Genomic DNA, 18,887 nt, shown 5'->3' with positions numbered 1-18,887 from the left:
TTAATTATACACAACTTTGTATAATTATTTTTTATTTTCAGAAAAAAAAAAAAAAGTTATCAAACCGGGATAAGTTATCTGATTAATAGTTATAATTCAAAAAGTTATCAATATATATGCGTATGCATGGTAGAAAATATTCTGGAGGCTGGTGATTGGAAATGAAACAGCATTTGGCAAATCAAAGCCTTTATTTTTTTCTTTTTTTTCTTTTTTTAAGGCTATCAAAATCATTCCTAGAATTCAATTTTTTTTTTATTGGTTGACAGTTTTAAAGATTAATTGTCATAATAGGAAAAGAAAAAAGTAAAACGCTAGTGTGTTGCTTAAACTATAGAGTTATGGGTTAAGTCTGTTAGCTTAATTTTTTGTTTAGTTTGTTTCATGAGCCCATAAATAAGCCATGTAGCCTTTCTTTGAAGGATGTGAATAAAGTTAAGAGCATTCCTTTTCTCTTTGTGAATTTTCCTTCCCTACGTCTCCTTCTCAGATTCTAAGTTCTCCCTTTTTTTTTCTTTTTTTCTTTTTTTTTTTCTCTCAATTACTCTATCTCAATTTTTATTATCGTAGCATTTGGTATCAAAGCATGGTCGCCCCTTGGAGATCCGAAGTAAGATTACCAATGCCAACAACAAATTCAAGGCCGAACTTCAAGAGTTGTAGGCAAGACATGATGCATTGTTTTAAACTTTTACGTGCAAGGATCTATGTCACATGAATGGGATAACAATACATTTGTCATGGCAAGACATCTTGAAGCAAGATCAGAGAAGGACAGCAGCAATTGCACCCCAAGCTAGTCTTTCCCGACTTCGATGGTGAAGATCCGACATGATGGATATACAAAGTGGAGCAATATTTTTAAATTAACCAGATACCTCCCTCCTAGCAAGTTCAAATGGCAGCTTCTCATCTATATGGTTTGGCTTTACAGTGGTATAGATGGTATTCCAAATTTAAAGGATATTTAACTTTGAGAGAATTCTCAATCCTTCAATGCTTTGGCCCAACAGAGTATGAAGAACCATCCCAATCACTAAATAGGTTGTACCAAACTACCATGGTGCTAGCTTACCAAGCTAAATTTGAGTCACAATGTATTGATGGCCATCAAAAACCTTTCCTAATTGGAGCCTTCATAGGGGGACTAAGAGATGAGATAAGCATGGAGGCAAAAATGAGATAACCATGACTATTGGCAGATGCAATCGGCATGGCTAGTTTGGTTGAAGAAAAAAAGGCTCTTCCAAAGAAGAACATTTATATATCCGGAGTGACTCCAGTAGTTACCCAGGTTAAAATATCCTTCAATACTTCCGTTAGCATTCTAGGAGTGCTACCACCTATTAGAACCGTGGCCAATTTACCAAATCAATATGTCACTAATGGTTGCAAATCCTTCACCCATGAGATATGGGAGCGCAGGTATAAAGGGCTTTGCTTTTATTGTAACGAGAAATTTGCACCAGGACACAAATGTAAAAAGCCACAGTTCTTCATGATCAAAGATGTAGATTCAGACAATGGAGATGACCACGACAAACTTGAGGTAGAATTTGAAACCAAGTTTTAACTTGAAATTCCTTCCATGCAATTTCAGAGATAACCAACGCATAAACTATGCGGGTCCAAGGTAAGATGTGGCAGCTTGTCAAGTAGTCTTAGGGATTTAATGCCTAGAAACCCTGGGACCAATTGAATATGACTATAAGAACAGAACCATGAAATTTACTCAAGAAGGGAATGAGGTAGTAATTAAGAGTTTGAGGAGCTCACCCTTGGAGTCTCTATTCGAAAAAAAAAAAGACCTCATGCACCTTGATGGCAAGGGGAGTTTTTTGTTTTTGAATGACCTTACACAGTGAAAATTCAAAGGACGAGCAGACATTAGAAACAGAGAAATTACTACTGGAGTTTGAATATGTCTTTCAATAACCGACTTCTCTTCCACCGCAGACGGGGCAATACGACTGCATTATCCCCATCCAAGCCGAAAGTAAACCTGTAATGTGCAACCTTACTGATATCCATACTACCAGAAGACAAAATTAAAAAGAATTATGTGGGAACTCTTATAATCTGGATTAATTTGATCTAGTAATAGTCCATTTTCTTCTCCTGTTCTCCTAGTCAGAAAGGTAATGGACTATAGAGCCTTAAACAATATCATGATAAAAGACAAGTTTCTAATTCCTATCATTGACGAGCTATTGGACAAATTACATGGGCTCAATACTTTTCAAAGCTCGACCTTCGCGCCATATACAACTAAATAAGAGTTAGAGAAGCAGACATACCTCAGATTGCCTTTTGAACTCATGCTAGGCATTATGAATTTGTGGTACTGCTGTTTGGGCTCATTAATGCCCTTGCCATATTCTAAGGTTTGATGAATGACTTATTTCGAAAGAACCTAAGAAGATTTGTTCTTGTATTTTTTTGATGATATATTGGTATACAATAAAACATTAAAGGAACATCTTGAGCATTTATGAACTGTACTTTCAATATTATCATCTAATAGTTTGTTTGCCAAGAAATCCAAATGTCACTTTGGTGTAAAATAGATCGGTTTCCTAGGTCATGTGATTTCAAAAGATGATGTATGGGTAGAAACCACCAAGATACTGCAATGCAAAACTAGCCACAACTTACCACCACTTGTGAATTGTGTGGGTTCTTGGGATTTGTTGGGTATTACTGAAAATTTATAAAAGGCTATGGAGGATTAGCTGCCCCTTTCACTCGGTTGCTCTCCAAAGAAGGATTTCAATGGACTCCAAAAGCAATCGTGGTTTTTGATAAATTAAAGAAGGCATTAGTCTCTCCCTCAATGATGCGATTGCCAAATTTTTCTCAGCCCATTACGATAGAGAGTGATGCATGTAATTAGGGCATAAGGGCTATTTTGCTACTAGGAATGTCAATTTGCCCTGCACATCTCAAAAACCATGGTGCATCTCCCCTAACGGGGTGGTTTTTTCAAGAAAAGTCTACACCGTGGGGCAGGTTCGGGATAACTCCTTAAGGCCCGAATCGAGGACGGATCAGAACCAAGAATAAAGAACCTTGCCCGTATATATTTACTTTTTTTTATATATTTTATATATTTGGACTATTATATTTTTTAAGGATGTATTTTATTATAATTGTAAATTTGGACCTTGATGTATTTTATTGTATTTTTATTACATTTTCATTACTTTATTTAAATTTTATTCATAAAAAAATATCAATTATATAAAAAAATAAACTGGAAAAATTGCCCCGCTCCGTCTCTGGTTGGGAAATCTCTGTCCTCGTCCCGCCTGTAAAGAAATAGGGAAAACCACAGGGACGGAATAAAAAATTTCCTACGGGGACGGGGACGAGATTTTAAAAACCGGCCCTGCCCCACCCCATTGACATTCCTATTTGTTACAAGAAAAAAAAAAACTCATGACCTACTTTAGTGAAGCTCTTAAACAATCATGTCACTCATTGTTTGCATATGAGAAAAAGATGATCGCGATTGTCAAAGCAATCAAACGGTAGAGATCTTATCTTCTAGGGAAGTTTTTTATGGTGAGGACTGATCAAAGGAGTCTTAAATTTTTATTGGAAAAGAGGATCACCACACCTGCCCAAACTAGGTAGTTACTAAAGATAATGGAATATGATTATCATATCTAATATAAATAGGGCAATAAGAATCAATTTGCCTTCTAGCGCAAGGTGGAATTTCAATTTTGTGCCATCTCTTCATCACCAGTAAATTGGTATAAAGAATTGTAGGTAGAGGTACAAAATGACTCCTATTATTTGAAATGTACGCCCCAAGAGAGGTTTAAATTACAGGATGAAGTTTGGTTCATAAAGGATAGGGTTTGTTTGAAACCTACCTCATCTATAATTTTTTCCCTTCTGACCAACGCACACGTAACTCCTATAGGTAGGCACTTTGGGTACGAGCGAACTAGCCATCTTAAGCCTGATTTCATATGGCCAGGGCATGAGGAAACCAATGAAAGAATTTATTAAGATTATGATTATTATAAAGAAGTAAATATGAGTGCATAAACCTATAGGGAATTTACAACCACTACTAATACTCGAAAAGGTATGGACTGATAATTCAATAATAGTTGTGGTAGATCGTTTATCCAAATATGCACACTTTGTTTTCCTTCAGCATCCCTCTACTGCTCCCGCAAGGGCTTTCGTGAACCATATAGTAAATCTTCATAATTTGCTCCTCTCAATCATGACTGACTGAGATAGGATCTTCTTGAGCACCTTTTGGTGAACTCTCATCCAATTATAGGGAATAATGCTCAAGATGAGTTCAAGTTACTATCCTCAAACCAACAGACAAACAACAGAGCTTAACCTGAAATTGGAGTAATACTTGCACTGCTTTGTCATGGATCAATCTAAAAAATGGCAGGAATTGCTTTCATGGGTAGAATTTAGCTACAATACTTCAATTCATTCTTCTATCAAGGTATCACCCTTTGAAATTGTTTATGGAATTCCTCCTCCATCTATGTTGCCCTATGTTCTAGGAACTACCAAGGTTCAATTCGTTGATGAAATGTCAAAGCAACATGCAGATTTATTACTCTAACTTTAGCCTGAAGTCGAATGAAGACTCAAGCAGATCATGGATGATGTGAGGTGAATTTCGAAGTTGGGGAATATGTTCTTTTAAAGTTACAACCCTACAGGCAGCAATCACTGTCTTTTCAAAATTCTCACAAGCTGACTCCCAGGTATTATGGGCCATATCAAGTTCTACAAAGGATTGGGATAGTAACTTACGTTTGAAACTATCCAAGGGGTCACAAATACATAATGTCTTCCATGTTAGTTTGCTACGGCGTTATGAGGGACCCATAATTGTGGAAACTTCTCCACCTCAGATTTTTGAATAGGAAAAAGAGTATGAACGATGACCTATAGCTACATAATGTCTTCCATGTTAGTTTGCTACGGTGTTATGAGGGACCCATAATTGTGGAAACTTCTCCACCTCCGATTTTTGAATAGGAAAAAGAGTATGAACGATGACCTATAGCTATATTGGCCACTAGAGAAGTTCAGAAGGCATGTATAGGCCAAGGGCAAAGGTTCTCATCCAATAGTCAGGGACATCGAAGGCGAACACTACTTAAAAAAATAGGCAGAAGCTTGCTCGACGTTTTCTGAACTTCTTCCTTGAGGACAAGGAAGTTCTAAGGGGGGAGGAGTGATATGGGTATATCTGCAGGGGGATCATGCAAAATGGACTGAGTCGGTGGGGTTGGATTTAGATGGAGTGAGACTAAGGTGTGTAGTTGAGTTTTTTAAGTTTGTTAATGTGTTACTTAAATTAAAGAGTCACGGGTTAAGTCCGTTAGCTTATTTTTTTGCCTAGTTTGTTTCGTCAGCCTATAAATAAGCCATTTAGTCTTTCTTTGAATGGTGTGAATAAAGTTAAAAACATTCCTTTTCTTTTTGTGAATTTCCTTTCCCTGCATCTCCTTCTTCTCAAATTTTAAGTTCTCCCTTTCTTTTCTCAATTACTCTACTTTAATTTTTATTATTGTAGCACATGCATTAGTGGCTAAGTTTGAATTTGGTGCAAGGATATATTAGAGTCAATGTTAATGATGATGCTCATCTCATTAACTGGAATATTATTTTTAGTACAAGTTGTTACAGTAACAGATTCAAAAAAAAAAAAATTTGAAGGGACACTGTTACGTAACAATTTTTTTTTTTCTAAAAAATAAAGTTATATAAATATAAATAATAAAATCAAAATAAATATTAATAAGATACAAAAATAGTTAATTAAAAAAATCAATATTTAATTTGGAGGTATTTTCAAGTTGATTTTCAATGAAAAAAAAATATAATAATTTCAAAGCAATATGATAAAAAATTATAAATTAAAAGTAATTAGATGATCTAAAGTCTATTAAAACAAAGATATTTAAAGTTCACAGCAAGTTTATACAAAAAATAATAATAATAATATATATATATATATATACACACACTTCCATAGGCTAATTTTGTTAGTAATTAATCAACTCAAAAGAACTTAAATAAATTAATTAACTATTAGATATGTTTAGAACAATTAGATACTATCTTATCAAAAAACAAAATTTGATGTGAATAAATAGAAATATTTAAAGCTATCATTTTGGAAAACGGTTTTTCATTCTACTAACAGAAAAATGTTCAAAAACACATTCAACAGCTGTTTTTGAAATATATATATTTTTTAAAAAATTAATGGAAACATTTTCTAAAATATAGATAAAATTTGGAAATGTCCTAGAAATGTTTTGCATGTATTTAGAAAATTTTGAAAACAAAAATATTATAGGGAATAGATAATATGTAATATTTTAAATTAAAAAATATTTATTTTATATAGATATATATCATTTTTAACATATATTAGATACAAATGATGGATATATATCATATATAATATTCACTAAACATGGATGTAACATTTTCATTCTTATAAAATATTTTTAAATATATAACCAGACATGTTTCTAAATTTTAAAAATTTGAAACACAATTTAGCATTTTCATTTTACAAAATTGATTTATAAAAATGTATACTAAACCTTACAAATTTTATTAGTAATATTTGTTAGTTATATTTTTACATAAAAGCAAAACTAGAAGAATTAAGAAGGTATGATTTTGTTGTAGATTTTAAAATAATAGTACAAAGAATCAATTAAATGTTTAGTTCTTTATATATATTGATAAAATTGTTGTAAGGTATAAAAGTTACAAATAAGTGTTTGGTATCTTATAAAATTGAATTGTTATAAATTTTAAAACCATACGTAAGTTTATTTAAAAAAAATCTGTATAGTACTTTTAATGTCTTTTTTTGATACTAAAATTAAGCTCAAATATCTTGTTAATCGTATATAATAAATAATTAGTAATTATATTAAATTCACTATTGATTTATTTAAAAATATAAAATAAATAATACGAGTTTGTTTTATAGAAATTCTAATTTAAAGTGAAGTTATAGTCATTAATGGAAGGAGTCTTGGAGATTTTAATTATTTTTATCTTGACTATAAGAGAGTCCGAATTTTTAAATCACCCTTTTTACTTGATTTTGTTGTATAACGCAAAAATTATCAAAAAATTTTAAAAGAAATTGTTTCACCAAACACTGAAATGCTTTTAAATTATAGCATAATTGATTCTAGAAGTCCTAGAATCAAATCCTAAACTAGGGCTTAGTGAAGAAATTAAGATAACCAAATTTTAATACAAAAATCAAAATAAAAGGCATATTTATTAAAATACACAATTAGACAATATTTGTAGCACAAAATTAGGAGGGGCACAGTAATAATATTAGGAGTATGAAAATAAGTATACATAAAATATATATATATATATATGAAAAATAATAATAAAAAAAAAATTGAGGTGGGCACATGCTCCCTATAGGCCCACAAAATTAGATGTTTATTTTGAGTAGTGTAATATCCCTTTTACTTCACAAAGATCAACATCAAATCAGCGTTCAATTTTTTTTGTCGAACGAAAAAAATTTTCTAGCCTTTTAGAAACTTTAATAAATAATGATTAAATAAAATACAAATTGTTTAGTTTGGGTATTTTCTAATAAAAAATGGTCCATACCAAACTATTTGGTTCAATTTAGGTTGGTTGGTTGTTTTTGTTTTTATTTTTATTTTATTTTATTCTTATGTTAAATGGTTTTGATTTGGTTAGAAATTTTAAAATTTGTTTTATTTTTATTTTTTTTATATTAATTGGTTTTGATTTAGTAAAAAATTTTAAAAAGTTGAACGGTTTGGTTCAATTTGTGGTTTAAAGAAATTTTCAATTGATCCAATCCAAATAAAACCAAATATTTTGATCATATTTTTTATATTGTTATTTTATTATATTGATACTTTAGTAATAAAATTTATCTTATAGTGTTTATTATTATTGTCATATAAAATTTTAGTTTATGATACATGTTAATGTATTCAATCTTGAGATATAATATAGAAGTGTAAAAGTCACTAGAAGATTTAAATAGAAAAATGTAATATTTAGCCTAGACTATTTAAGCCTAGACTAATTTAAAAAAGCCTATGCTAATAATTAATTTTAATGTTTAAACTCATTTTTTTATATTTTTATAAATATAACAATATACTATAATTTAACCCAACAAACCAATCAAAAACCAAATTAAATTAATTCGATTTGGTTTGGATTGGACATTGAAATATGAGTGGTTTAAACTAAATAGGCATTAAAACTTGATTAATTCAACTCGGTTCGGTTATAAGGTAAAAAACTGAAAACTATCCTAACCATGACCAGGGAAACAAAAATCGACGAAACCGTCGAGATATCGTCGATACTTTCGGTTGCCGGCCACCTTTGACACTGATTGGAGGGGGGGAGGGGGGAAGAAGTTTCTGCCCTGGGTGCCGTTGATTTGTCGCCATAATCGAAGGAAGTCGACGGAATCGTCCAATGTCGGTGAGGGTTTCAGTTTTTAGGTGGATACAGTGGAAATGATGTGGAGAAACTGACGGATTGTCGGCGGTTGTCGGTGGAAATTTCTGGAAGATCTCGGCCGGATTGGATGTGTGTCTTTGTGATCTGAGAGAGAGAGAGAGAAGAGTGTAGTAGAGGAGCCGAACAGGTGAAGAAGAAGTAGAAAAAAAAAAAGAAAAAAAAAAGAAAAAGAAAGAGAACGAGTGAGAGAGAGAAAAAGAGGGAGGAAGAAGACGAAGGGAAGAGAGGAAGAAAAAGAAAGGAGAAGAAAAAAATATTTTTTCCCATGTGAGGGAAAAAGGAAAAAGAAAGAAAAAAAAGAAAAAAATAATATTAAAAATATATATATAAAAAATAATAATATGCTAATATTATATTGGATATTTTCATAAGCTTTTTATATACTCAAATATCCAACTTATTAATTGGACTGGCTAAGATGTAGTTATGGATCTTTTTAAAAAATTTAAAATTTTTAAAAATTGCAGGATTGTAGCATCTCAATATATATCCTTCTTTTTTATCTTTTTGTCTACTCTTTTAGTGTTTAATTTGATTTTATCTATTAAAAAATAATAAATAAATAATATTATTAGTTTTTCTGTTGTATAATATATAGGATAAGTATATATTTTTTATCATTGTGTTATAATTATTATATTTTTTATATTATTTTACTATACTAATGATCTCATATGTAAAAATTTATATTCTAAATTAAATATTTATAGCTTTTATAATTTTATGATATTTCCATCATATCATATATTCGATATTTTCATCAATACTGATATTTTCATCACTCACCTTGAAGCACCTCTAATTTCGGAAGTGCTGGTGTTATTCTTGCAAAGGTTAACAGCAGAGGCTTGTGGGTTTATTCTATGGTTTGAAAATGACCATAAAATTGGAATTGAGCGAGTTGCAGGTGAGATGGATTTTAGTAGCGTTATATCCTGAATGAATGGAGGAATTGATTTTAGCATTATCGGAGTAAATGCTGGTTTTTTTTTTTTTTTGTTTTTTTTTTTCCTAGTCCCAGGGAAAATAATAGGGCTGCCCAAGATTAACTCGTTTTTCTTCATAAAGCTCCTTTGTATGATTCCTGGATGGAAGATAGCCTTCCTGTTTATCTTCCATTGTTCAGGATGACTTATGCTCTGTTCTTCATTGAAGTTTGAGGTTTTTTTGGCAAAAAATAATAATAATAATAATAATAATAATAAAATGGAAATGTAATGAAATGTACATTCTGAAAAGAAAAAAATTTAAGAGGATGTATTGAATATAGATTTTATAAGCTTTTATAGACTATTGTGGAATTATAAAATCTAAATATATTTGATAAAGACTCCTAAAAACTCGATAATGTGTTCAATATAAACTTTCAATTACTTTTAAAATTTTTATAAAAGTTATTTGACATTTAATTAATTTTTTTAAAAAAATCAATAAAAATTAAGGATATTTAAATTGTTAATAATTTTATTGACTTTTAAAAATCCAAACTTTTATAGATTTTTTATTTAAAAATGAAAATATTTCCATTATAAATACTCTCTTATCCATTTCCAAAACTTTTGTAAACTATTCAAAATTCTTTAACAATGCGCCCCATTTTTTTCCTTTCCTCCAACTTAAAAACTTATAGAAGCTTGAGAATGCACTCTATTTTTTTTTTTTTTCCAAATTTCATATTGATATAAATATGAAAATATCAATAAATAATTAATAATATTTTTTCATTTATTACTTTACCAAATGAATATATAGATTTCACACCTATATCACTTCATTCATCAAATTTTTTCATATTGTCTTTATTTTATCTTACTTATCCCTCTAATACTCTCATTCGGCTTTATTTGGGGAAAAAAAAAGGAATTTACAGTTGTAGCGACTACCTGAAAGAAAAATACAATTCCTTTTTTGGGTCGCAGAATGAAAAAGTGCAATGCCAAAAAAACCGGAAAAAAAAAAAAAAAAAAAAAGAGGAAGCAACTTTGAAGGATGTGAAATACCAAACAAAAATAACTCTGAAAATTTATAAAACTGAAATTTTCTTATGAAAATCCCCCGCGTCAACTCATTCAACTCGTTCACACAGCACTCTTATTACTAGCTATACATATACAACCAACAAAAAAAAAAAAAAAAAAGATTTGAAAAGTTTATCTCCTATTACTGCTTTTCCAGCCTCAGACAAAGTCAAGGCAATCATAGAACTGTTTGATATAGTACGGCTAACCTATGCAAATAACGTCCAGCCATAAAGCTATGTGTAACAAAGTATCAAACATATGCACAGTATAACCAGTTGAGAGATTCATTCATCAACCGAAGTTATCTTAACCAGATCTTTGACTTGATTCCTGGAACCTGATCTCTGTAGCTTTTGTTGTTAGAGATCACTCTTGAAGCAGTACTTGATGGCTTAGTGTTTCTTGTAATCCTTGCCAATGCTCTTGATGGATCAACAGGCTTTACAATTTTTGAATCAGTTGATAATATCTTCCTATCAGGCAAAGGAGTTTTTGACAATAAGATATTGTTCTCAATCCCTTTGCTTTGCCACTCTCTTCTTCTCCTTAACTCACGAAGAGAGTCGGTTCCTTTAAGCAAGTCAGATTCCTGGTTCATCACTTGGTTGCTAGAGTTCAACCTTTTTGTACTCAAAGGAGTTTCCGCTCTAAGCCAAGATCTTGTTTCACAGGGGGTTGCTCCTAGATTTTCAACAGAAAATGTTAGTGGTTCACCCTCTTTTTCTTGTTGTCTAAGTTTTCCTTCAAGCTCCCTCACCTATCGGCACGAAGGAAAAAACAATTAGCATATATGACCTCATTTATACCAATTTTGTTGATGCACAATGCGAAACGTGAAAGGAACCTTTTTTTGAAGGAAGTGAATTTCATTGGCCTCTTCTTTCATTTTCAGCTTGTTTTCAAGTTCCTTAACCTGCAACAAACAGAAGTAGTAGATTATATATCTGGTCTATGGTGTAAAATTGAGGAATGACAGCAGAAAAGAAATAAGATCAACAGGTTTTACTTAAACTAGAAGAAATTGCTTTACAGTTCCCTACACCTTCCCCTCTCCCTGCCTCACCCTCTACTTGGTTTTTAATAGCGCCTACCTCCAGGTTATCTAAAGGTTGAGAAAGATAAATGGAGTGCCCACAGGGTTTAATGGCATTTTTGGAATGAAAATTATGAAGATTAATTTTGATAACTTGCAATGCAGTATTGAAAGAAAACAAATAACAATGCTTAAAATGAAAGTAACCTTCTGTTTAAGTATCACTGACTGATGCTCAAACTCTTGCGCCCTTTCTTTCAAGTTGTTCTCATGCTCAACCTGCATGGCCTGAAAAGAGAAATAAAATTCCACTTTGCTTTTGAGTTCATCAGTTTAAGTAAACATGCAACTAGCTGACTTTCCAGCATGCCTAATCATCTTTTTTTTTCCCCCTTGGAAATGACCAATCATAAAAGCATGCCTAATCATCTGTTTTCCCGGAAAATGACAAGTCATAAAATATTTGGCATGGACCACTTTAAAACTTGATGATAACCAAGGAAAAAAAAAAAAATGCATAATTAGTTTTCACAGCAAGGTGCTTTGATTAGACTATGCAACTTGGGGGATTTCTTTCCACCATATGCAAGGTGCTTTGATTAGACTATGCAACTGCATGGAATTTTTTTTTTTTTTTTTTTTTTTTGAGTCTGATTTTTTTGCGCATAATAAGAATCAGTATAGAAAACATTTCATTGAAATTTGAGTCGGACAAAATAGGTTTTGCTTTATATACCTTCTTTTGAAGTAGCATGGACTCCGCATACCCATGTTCTATCAGTTTGTTCTCAAGCTCTTTTACCTTTGAAAAAATATAAGTTAGATGTCAGAGGACATAGCTTGGGTTTACAACTATGTTAATGCAGTATGTGAGCCAAACATAAATCATTCGCCAAGACACCTTTCGCTGAAGACTTGAGCAAATTTCTTCCTTTCCCTTTGTTTCCTCCGAGAGTTCCAGTAACTGCTTTTCCAGCTGTCTGCATAACTTTGTCTTGGAATCCAACTGGTCTTGGAGTTCAATAAATTTTTCTTGTTGAGTTCTGAAAAGCTGATCCTTTGATTTTCCTTTACTTTCTAGATAGTGCAAGGTCTCCTCTAACTTGCATAAAGCATCTTCTTTGGATCTCAGTTCTTGTTTTACTTTATCGAGCTTCAAAAGAACCAAAAAAAGACCCAAGTACTCATAGCTCATCAACATACTTTACAAAGAACCAAAAGGAAAGCCATTAAAAGAAAATTAAATTATTTGCAGGGATTACCATCGATTTGATCTTTTGAACTTCACCCATATCAGACTGCTTTCTTGCAGGACCCAGCTCAACCCCTCGAACCCGAGTAGCAAAGTTTAATGAACTTAAGGTCTCACTTAAATCCTGCTCTGAAGGGCTGATTTGGACAAACATCAGAGTTTTAGAATCTCCCCCTGCAGCATTTAAAAAAAAAAAAAAAAAAAAAAAATCCTTTTAGATCTTGAAAAAACACTGGTTCAACAAAAGTAGATGTCACAAAAATAGATGTCACTACTTATTGACTTATAAAAAAGTACAAATGAGACACTTTGTTTGGGCTGCAACTAGAATTTCATGAAGGCAAATTTAAACTTTAGATAAATTCGCATAAGCTATTATCTATGGTATAGAGATGCAATGCATGTTTCAAAAATCTTCCATCAATTATCAACTTGTCAGACCATTCTTTGTGATGATTCAATCCTTTTATGGTTTCTTTCCCATTTTATAATGCAAGTGTAATTAATAACAAGAAGATGAAATAAATTCAGACAAGTCTAATTGCTTGTTTTGCAGATATAATAACAAAAGCATGGAAGCTGCAAGCTCATTTTGTTTCCTTGTGGCTACTCACCCAAAGAGTCTTGTAGAAGATGTGTGAGCTTTGAATTCCTGTGGACCTCCAAAAACATACATTAGAATAAGAAGACATATGAACATTCTGAACACAAAAAATGAGGGGGGAAGAAAACCTGTATGGGATGTGGTTGTTTTTGGTTGCCAATGCAGAAATCACATCACCAAGAGCCGAAAGAGACCTATTAATGTTTTGAGCTTCCTTAAGCCGATCACTTTGCACTTCAGTTTTTGCTAGCCTCTCACTGCCAGCCAGGTCAACAAGCCAAAGCTTGCTCTTGGTACACTCACCATTCATCAAATTCTTTGCTCTTACCATTATGCAAAGCATGCTGATAAAATTTTTTCAAACAATAATACATCAAAGAAAACAAAGTTATAAGACTAATTTGCACATGCAAAGATTATCATGGATCTGATAAACATATGTGAAAATGCAGGTTTGAATTTATTCGGACCAGTGAGATCGGCTGCTATGCTCATTCACGTTGTTTGATCCCGTAGCTCTTGCATTGCTCCCAGCTTGCAGAACACTCCAGACCTCTGAAATGTTCTCTGCCTTAGCTTCAACAATTCCAGGGACATGATGAACCCCTTCAGAAGCCTGCCTAATCTCCAACCTAAAGTACAAACCATTCTAAATCAGGACACTCCATGTGTTACATGGCCAAAACAAGTCATACATATCTAGAGGCAAGGCTAGAGACAAAAAATGTTGCAATTTATTTGAACGAATCACACTGGAAGATATGAGATTAAATTTTACTTCTTTGAGGCTGGTGAGGAAGCCAGCAAGTCCCTGATTTGCTCATTATAAACTTCAAGCACACTAACAGATATATCATAAATGAAAGTTTCCCTTCTTTCCTCAGCAATTTTAAAGAGATGTTCCAGGGTCCTATAGTTCACTCCTCGGTTCTGCTCAGGACCTTCCATTGTGAAAGTCTTTCCTGTCCCTGTTTGCCCATATGCAAATATACAAACATTGTAGCCATCTAGAACCGAAACTACCACAGGTGAAGCATCCGCAAATACATCAACTGTAACAACCAGATAAAATTTCATAGTCAATGACTTATAATATAAAAGATAATTTCAAATTATGTAATCTAAGTGAGGAACATTACAAAAAGTTGACAGAGAATTGGCAAAAGAGAAAACAAAAAAGAGCAGGAGAATATTTTGAATGTGGAAAGAAAGATAATACAACTCATGTAAACATTATGAAACAGTTGGACATAAAACCAATTGAAACTTATCTAATATGATTATGTTGCATGTATAATGAGATCATGTTTATGTGCATCAGATATTTGAATATTCAAGAAATTTTATCATACCAGCGTATACGTACCTTGATTATCTTTTGGTGTATAAACCCGATCAAATCTGAAGATCTTCTTTGTGGCGCCACCTGTAAGTATCCCAAGCTCTCCATCCTGGGCTGCATCAAAATCTACTACTGTTGCATGTCTTGCTGATAACTCATCTTTCCTCATTGGGCGACACCTGCAGAACACCCTGATGTTCCCTGTAATACGATGCAAGACAAAAGCATGGATAGGTTCAATTTACAAGTGAAATAGAATAAATACAATTCCTCATTTCTCTAAGAAGTTTAACATAAAACAGAAGAGGAATGGGTGTTGTGGAAGAAGAAAAGAAAAGGGAACGACCATGCCTTTTGCTTCCTGAATTTGGTTATAAAGCTTCTTTCTCTTTGCCTGCTCCACACTGAACTTCAATTTAAGATCATCACACTGTGCAACTGCATTATGGATGGATTATCAAGATATATCAAGTTCAATGGCATCATCATTCAAGAGATGCAAACTTACCCAATGCTTGAACTGCAGAGACCATCTTATCCAGCTCAGGAATCGAATCAGCGCATTTGCGCGCTTCATAAGAAAGCAAAGTATGCTCTTGCTTCATGGTCTGTCAATCATTCAATCAGTAATTCATTTCTTATGCATCCACAAGATGAATCTAGCAAGTGTTGCTGGAGAAATAATGCTAGTGAACTATAAACTACCTTAACTTGTCTCTCTAATTTCTCAATGACTGCATTCCATTGCCTCTTATCATGTTCATATCTGCTAGAAAGGTCTCTAAACTCTGCTTCTCTTTTTCCAATAACCTGATCTGTAAATTAGTACTCCATCAGAAAATTTTCATTTGCAAACTACTATTTGCTTAAAAGATTTACCTGAGTCAATGAAACTTCAATTTCAGCAGAACAATTGTGGCATGCAAGATATCCATGTTTCACCTTGGATACTTTATTTAAGTTACAATAGAGAAAATGAGTTTCAAAAGTTAAGTTTTGTTGATATAGTTTTCACATAGATAAATTACTAGAGAAGGAAAAATAAAGATACCAGGAAAATCTGCTGACTGCTTTATACAAATTCCGCTAACAATTGGACTTCCATTAACTCCTTCAAACCTTATAACAATTGCCCCATCCCCCCCTACTGAAACTCTAGCATCTACCAGCTGCAGCGCCTTGTTTGCTCCAACAACTGAATAAATATCAAGCTCAGACAGCACCTATTGATAGTCATCAACCAAAAATTTGTTACCAGAGTTAGAAATGATTTATAAAATAACCAGCATTTTTACAAACTTAAAATATCAAAGGAAAGTAGAATATGAAAGAGAAATTGGATGGTAAATAAATTTTATTGGGATTTACTTGCCTTTTCTTCCTGCATGAATACATCAAATAACCTCATTCCTTTAGGGCCATTTGTGTATATGATTTCTGCAAAATGTAAATCAACCAAATACTCTCCAGGGGGTATATTCTCAAATCGGTAAGAGAAGTTCCCAAATCGTGCTGATTGATAAATCCATGGCATACTGCCACCCTCAGCTATGTTTTCATCAGTTCTCAGAACATCACCACCATGGAAAAACCTGTCATTCAGAACTTGAATATCCAAATCTCTTCTCTCCATTGGAGCCTCACCTCCAGCATTCACTAACAACATGGTGTTACCTGCTTCAGGAGACAAAATAATGTCAATTGGGGAACTAAAAGAAAATTTGATTTTAAGCAACCAAATTATAATGAATCAATGTCCGCATCGACCATAAGCTTCTATATTTAGAAAGAAGAACTATATTACATTTCATAACAACAACAACAAAATTATAGAAGAGAAGAAAAAGAAATTAGTTGAAGGAGGTTTTAAATCATCAACTTAATTTTAAAAAGGAGAAAAAAAGAATGTTATAAAAATGTTCCACTGACAGAATACAAAGTTTGACTCTTTTTTAAATTTTTGTAGTTGAATCTTGAGTCAAAGAAAGATAAATGTAAATTTTTAACCAGTCTGCTGTTTAGTTTTAAAGTAAAAAAACAAGGGGGCATGGAAAAACAAAGTACAAGCCTAAGTTCAATCACTTTCATCATGGTTTGAGTTTTACTTACTCTCTTTATTGCACCTAAAGAGACACACCCATTATATAGAGAGAGAGCGTTCTTCAATATGCATGTATACATAAAGTCTTTAAACAGTGAAAGCATTGTGCTTTTTAACATTTTACCATGCTAATTTGTATCTATATAAGTGCTTTTTTACCATACTAAGTTGTATAAGTACTTTTACCTAAATATGTTAATTTTTCTTTCTTAATCTTGGGTTGGGGTATTCAAACTCAGAATTTCTACCTAGAAAGAGTGTACACTGGGTTAGTTTTTGAGTAAACCAACTAATCCAACCTATTCAATCTAACCCATAATAATTGTCTGAATACAATCAGATATAGGAAATGAAAAAGCTGATTAAATGCAGTCTATTGACTAATCTTATACCCAACTCTACCAGACGAAGACCAAGGTATATATTCATATATTTATATATACATATACTAGTTACTTACAACAAATCAAACCAACATTAGTCCAATTAAGTCAGTAAACAATTTTACGCTGAAACAGATAGAAATAATTAGCTTAAAAAGAAAATATTTTGACATAAGAAAGGATTAGTTTATTCACAAATAATTAGATTTGCCTAGCTATAGGTTACAAAAGTCTAAGAATTATCTCTTTTGGCCTCAAGAAAAATCAACCAACCTACTCATGCCAAAGCAACTCTGATCAGATAAATTATAAGTTTAACTTACTCCATGGAATTTTACTTATTCAGTTCGTTTTACTCTCTAAGTGTGCATATCATATCAATGTAAACTTAATAACTCTATCTATGGAAGTGGACATGCAGCAAACTTGATACATATAAGACCTGGTTCTCCGAAGACTCTCAGAATTTGACTTTTAAAATATATAAACGAAAAATATATATGTATTATATATATCAATTTATTCTGTCTCCACTTTCTTTTCTTCCTATATAATAATTTATATATTTCTTGCGATTGAATTAATTAAACAATTTGTTTGTTAACTTGAAACAAATACTTAAAACATGCATGCTACATACATTTAACACTGCAACTTTTACTTTTTTTAAAGGAAAAAAAGCACTGTAAATTATGAAATTGTAAGAAGAATTTAGCAATTAACTATAATTCCTTCTGGTTACTAAAATAATTTACTCTTAACTGCTAACAATATAGTTAGGCTGCACTTTTAAGATCACATATGCTAACCGGTAGTCAAATTATCATTTTTATATGGGTCATGCATAAAAATGTTTGACAGGAATTTCAATTGTAATCTTGAACTGACCCACCAAATAAAATTCCAGATCTATAACTCTAATTATATATATTGTATTCTTGGAACTAGTTTAAGCCTTTTCTAAAAACCTCCAAGAGATTTGCAAATCCTACTTGGACACTTCTGCAGCAAAAAGAAGAACTCATATGTTTTTGCATTTCGACAGCATAAAAATAAAAATAAAAAAAAAACAAAAAAACAAAAAGGAAAGAAAGAATCAGAAACCTGAGGAAGTAGAATGCACGAAGCCGGTACGAACCAATCTCGAACCCGGAACGCAAAGAGCCAAATCGGCGGAATCTGCATCGTCGTTGTTGTCGGGGCCAATAATGACGTTGTTGTTGGACCAAGAAATTGGGTTGAGGAGGGTTTGTGCAGATTGGCAATGGGTGTTGGTAGAATTTGTCTCTGCCATTAGAGAGAGAGAGAGAGAGAGAGAGAGAGAGAGAGTTTCTTTCTTGAAGGAGCTAAGAAAATGAAAGAAAAAAGTTGAGCTGGTTCTCAGAAATTTGTTTTTTAGACTACTTTTTGTATTTTTGGCGAGCAAAAGCAATTATTATTCTTCTCAAATTTCAAATTTCGAATTTACTTGACCGTTACTTATTACTCCACTGCGCTCCTACAATGACCCTACGATGACCGGTGTGTTGGGCTTTCTTTTTCTTTTTCTAGTTTTTTTTTTTTTTTTTTTTTTGAAATTTACAAAATTC

The 18,887-nt window shown here is 32.4% G+C and overlaps 1 protein-coding gene across 1 annotated transcript; it reads right to left on the bottom strand.

Moving 5' to 3' along the window:
* Window positions 1-10,572: 10,572 nt before the first annotated feature.
* Window positions 10,573-18,708, bottom strand: LOC107421322 (kinesin-like protein KIN-14R). Its single transcript, XM_048475026.2, has 17 exons — window positions 18,403-18,708; window positions 16,187-16,491; window positions 15,866-16,037; window positions 15,520-15,629; window positions 15,323-15,422; window positions 15,166-15,252; window positions 14,839-15,015; window positions 14,251-14,524; window positions 13,943-14,104; window positions 13,601-13,816; window positions 13,483-13,520; window positions 12,879-13,042; window positions 12,518-12,769; window positions 12,353-12,418; window positions 11,824-11,904; window positions 11,428-11,496; window positions 10,573-11,340 (listed from the first exon to the last, which is right to left on the bottom strand). The coding sequence occupies exons 1-17, from the start codon at window positions 18,590-18,592 to the stop codon at window positions 10,885-10,887; spliced, it is 2,919 nt and encodes a 972-aa protein (XP_048330983.1). The 5' UTR covers window positions 18,593-18,708; the 3' UTR covers window positions 10,573-10,884.
* Between the last annotated feature and the right edge of the window lie 179 nt (window positions 18,709-18,887).

Source organism: Ziziphus jujuba, chromosome 5 (genome assembly GCF_031755915.1).
Source record: "Ziziphus jujuba cultivar Dongzao chromosome 5, ASM3175591v1".
In the NCBI taxonomy this organism is placed as follows: Eukaryota; Viridiplantae; Streptophyta; class Magnoliopsida; order Rosales; family Rhamnaceae; genus Ziziphus; species Ziziphus jujuba.
Note: the sequence above shows the minus strand (reverse complement) of the source record. Positions and strands in the feature narration are given on the sequence as shown.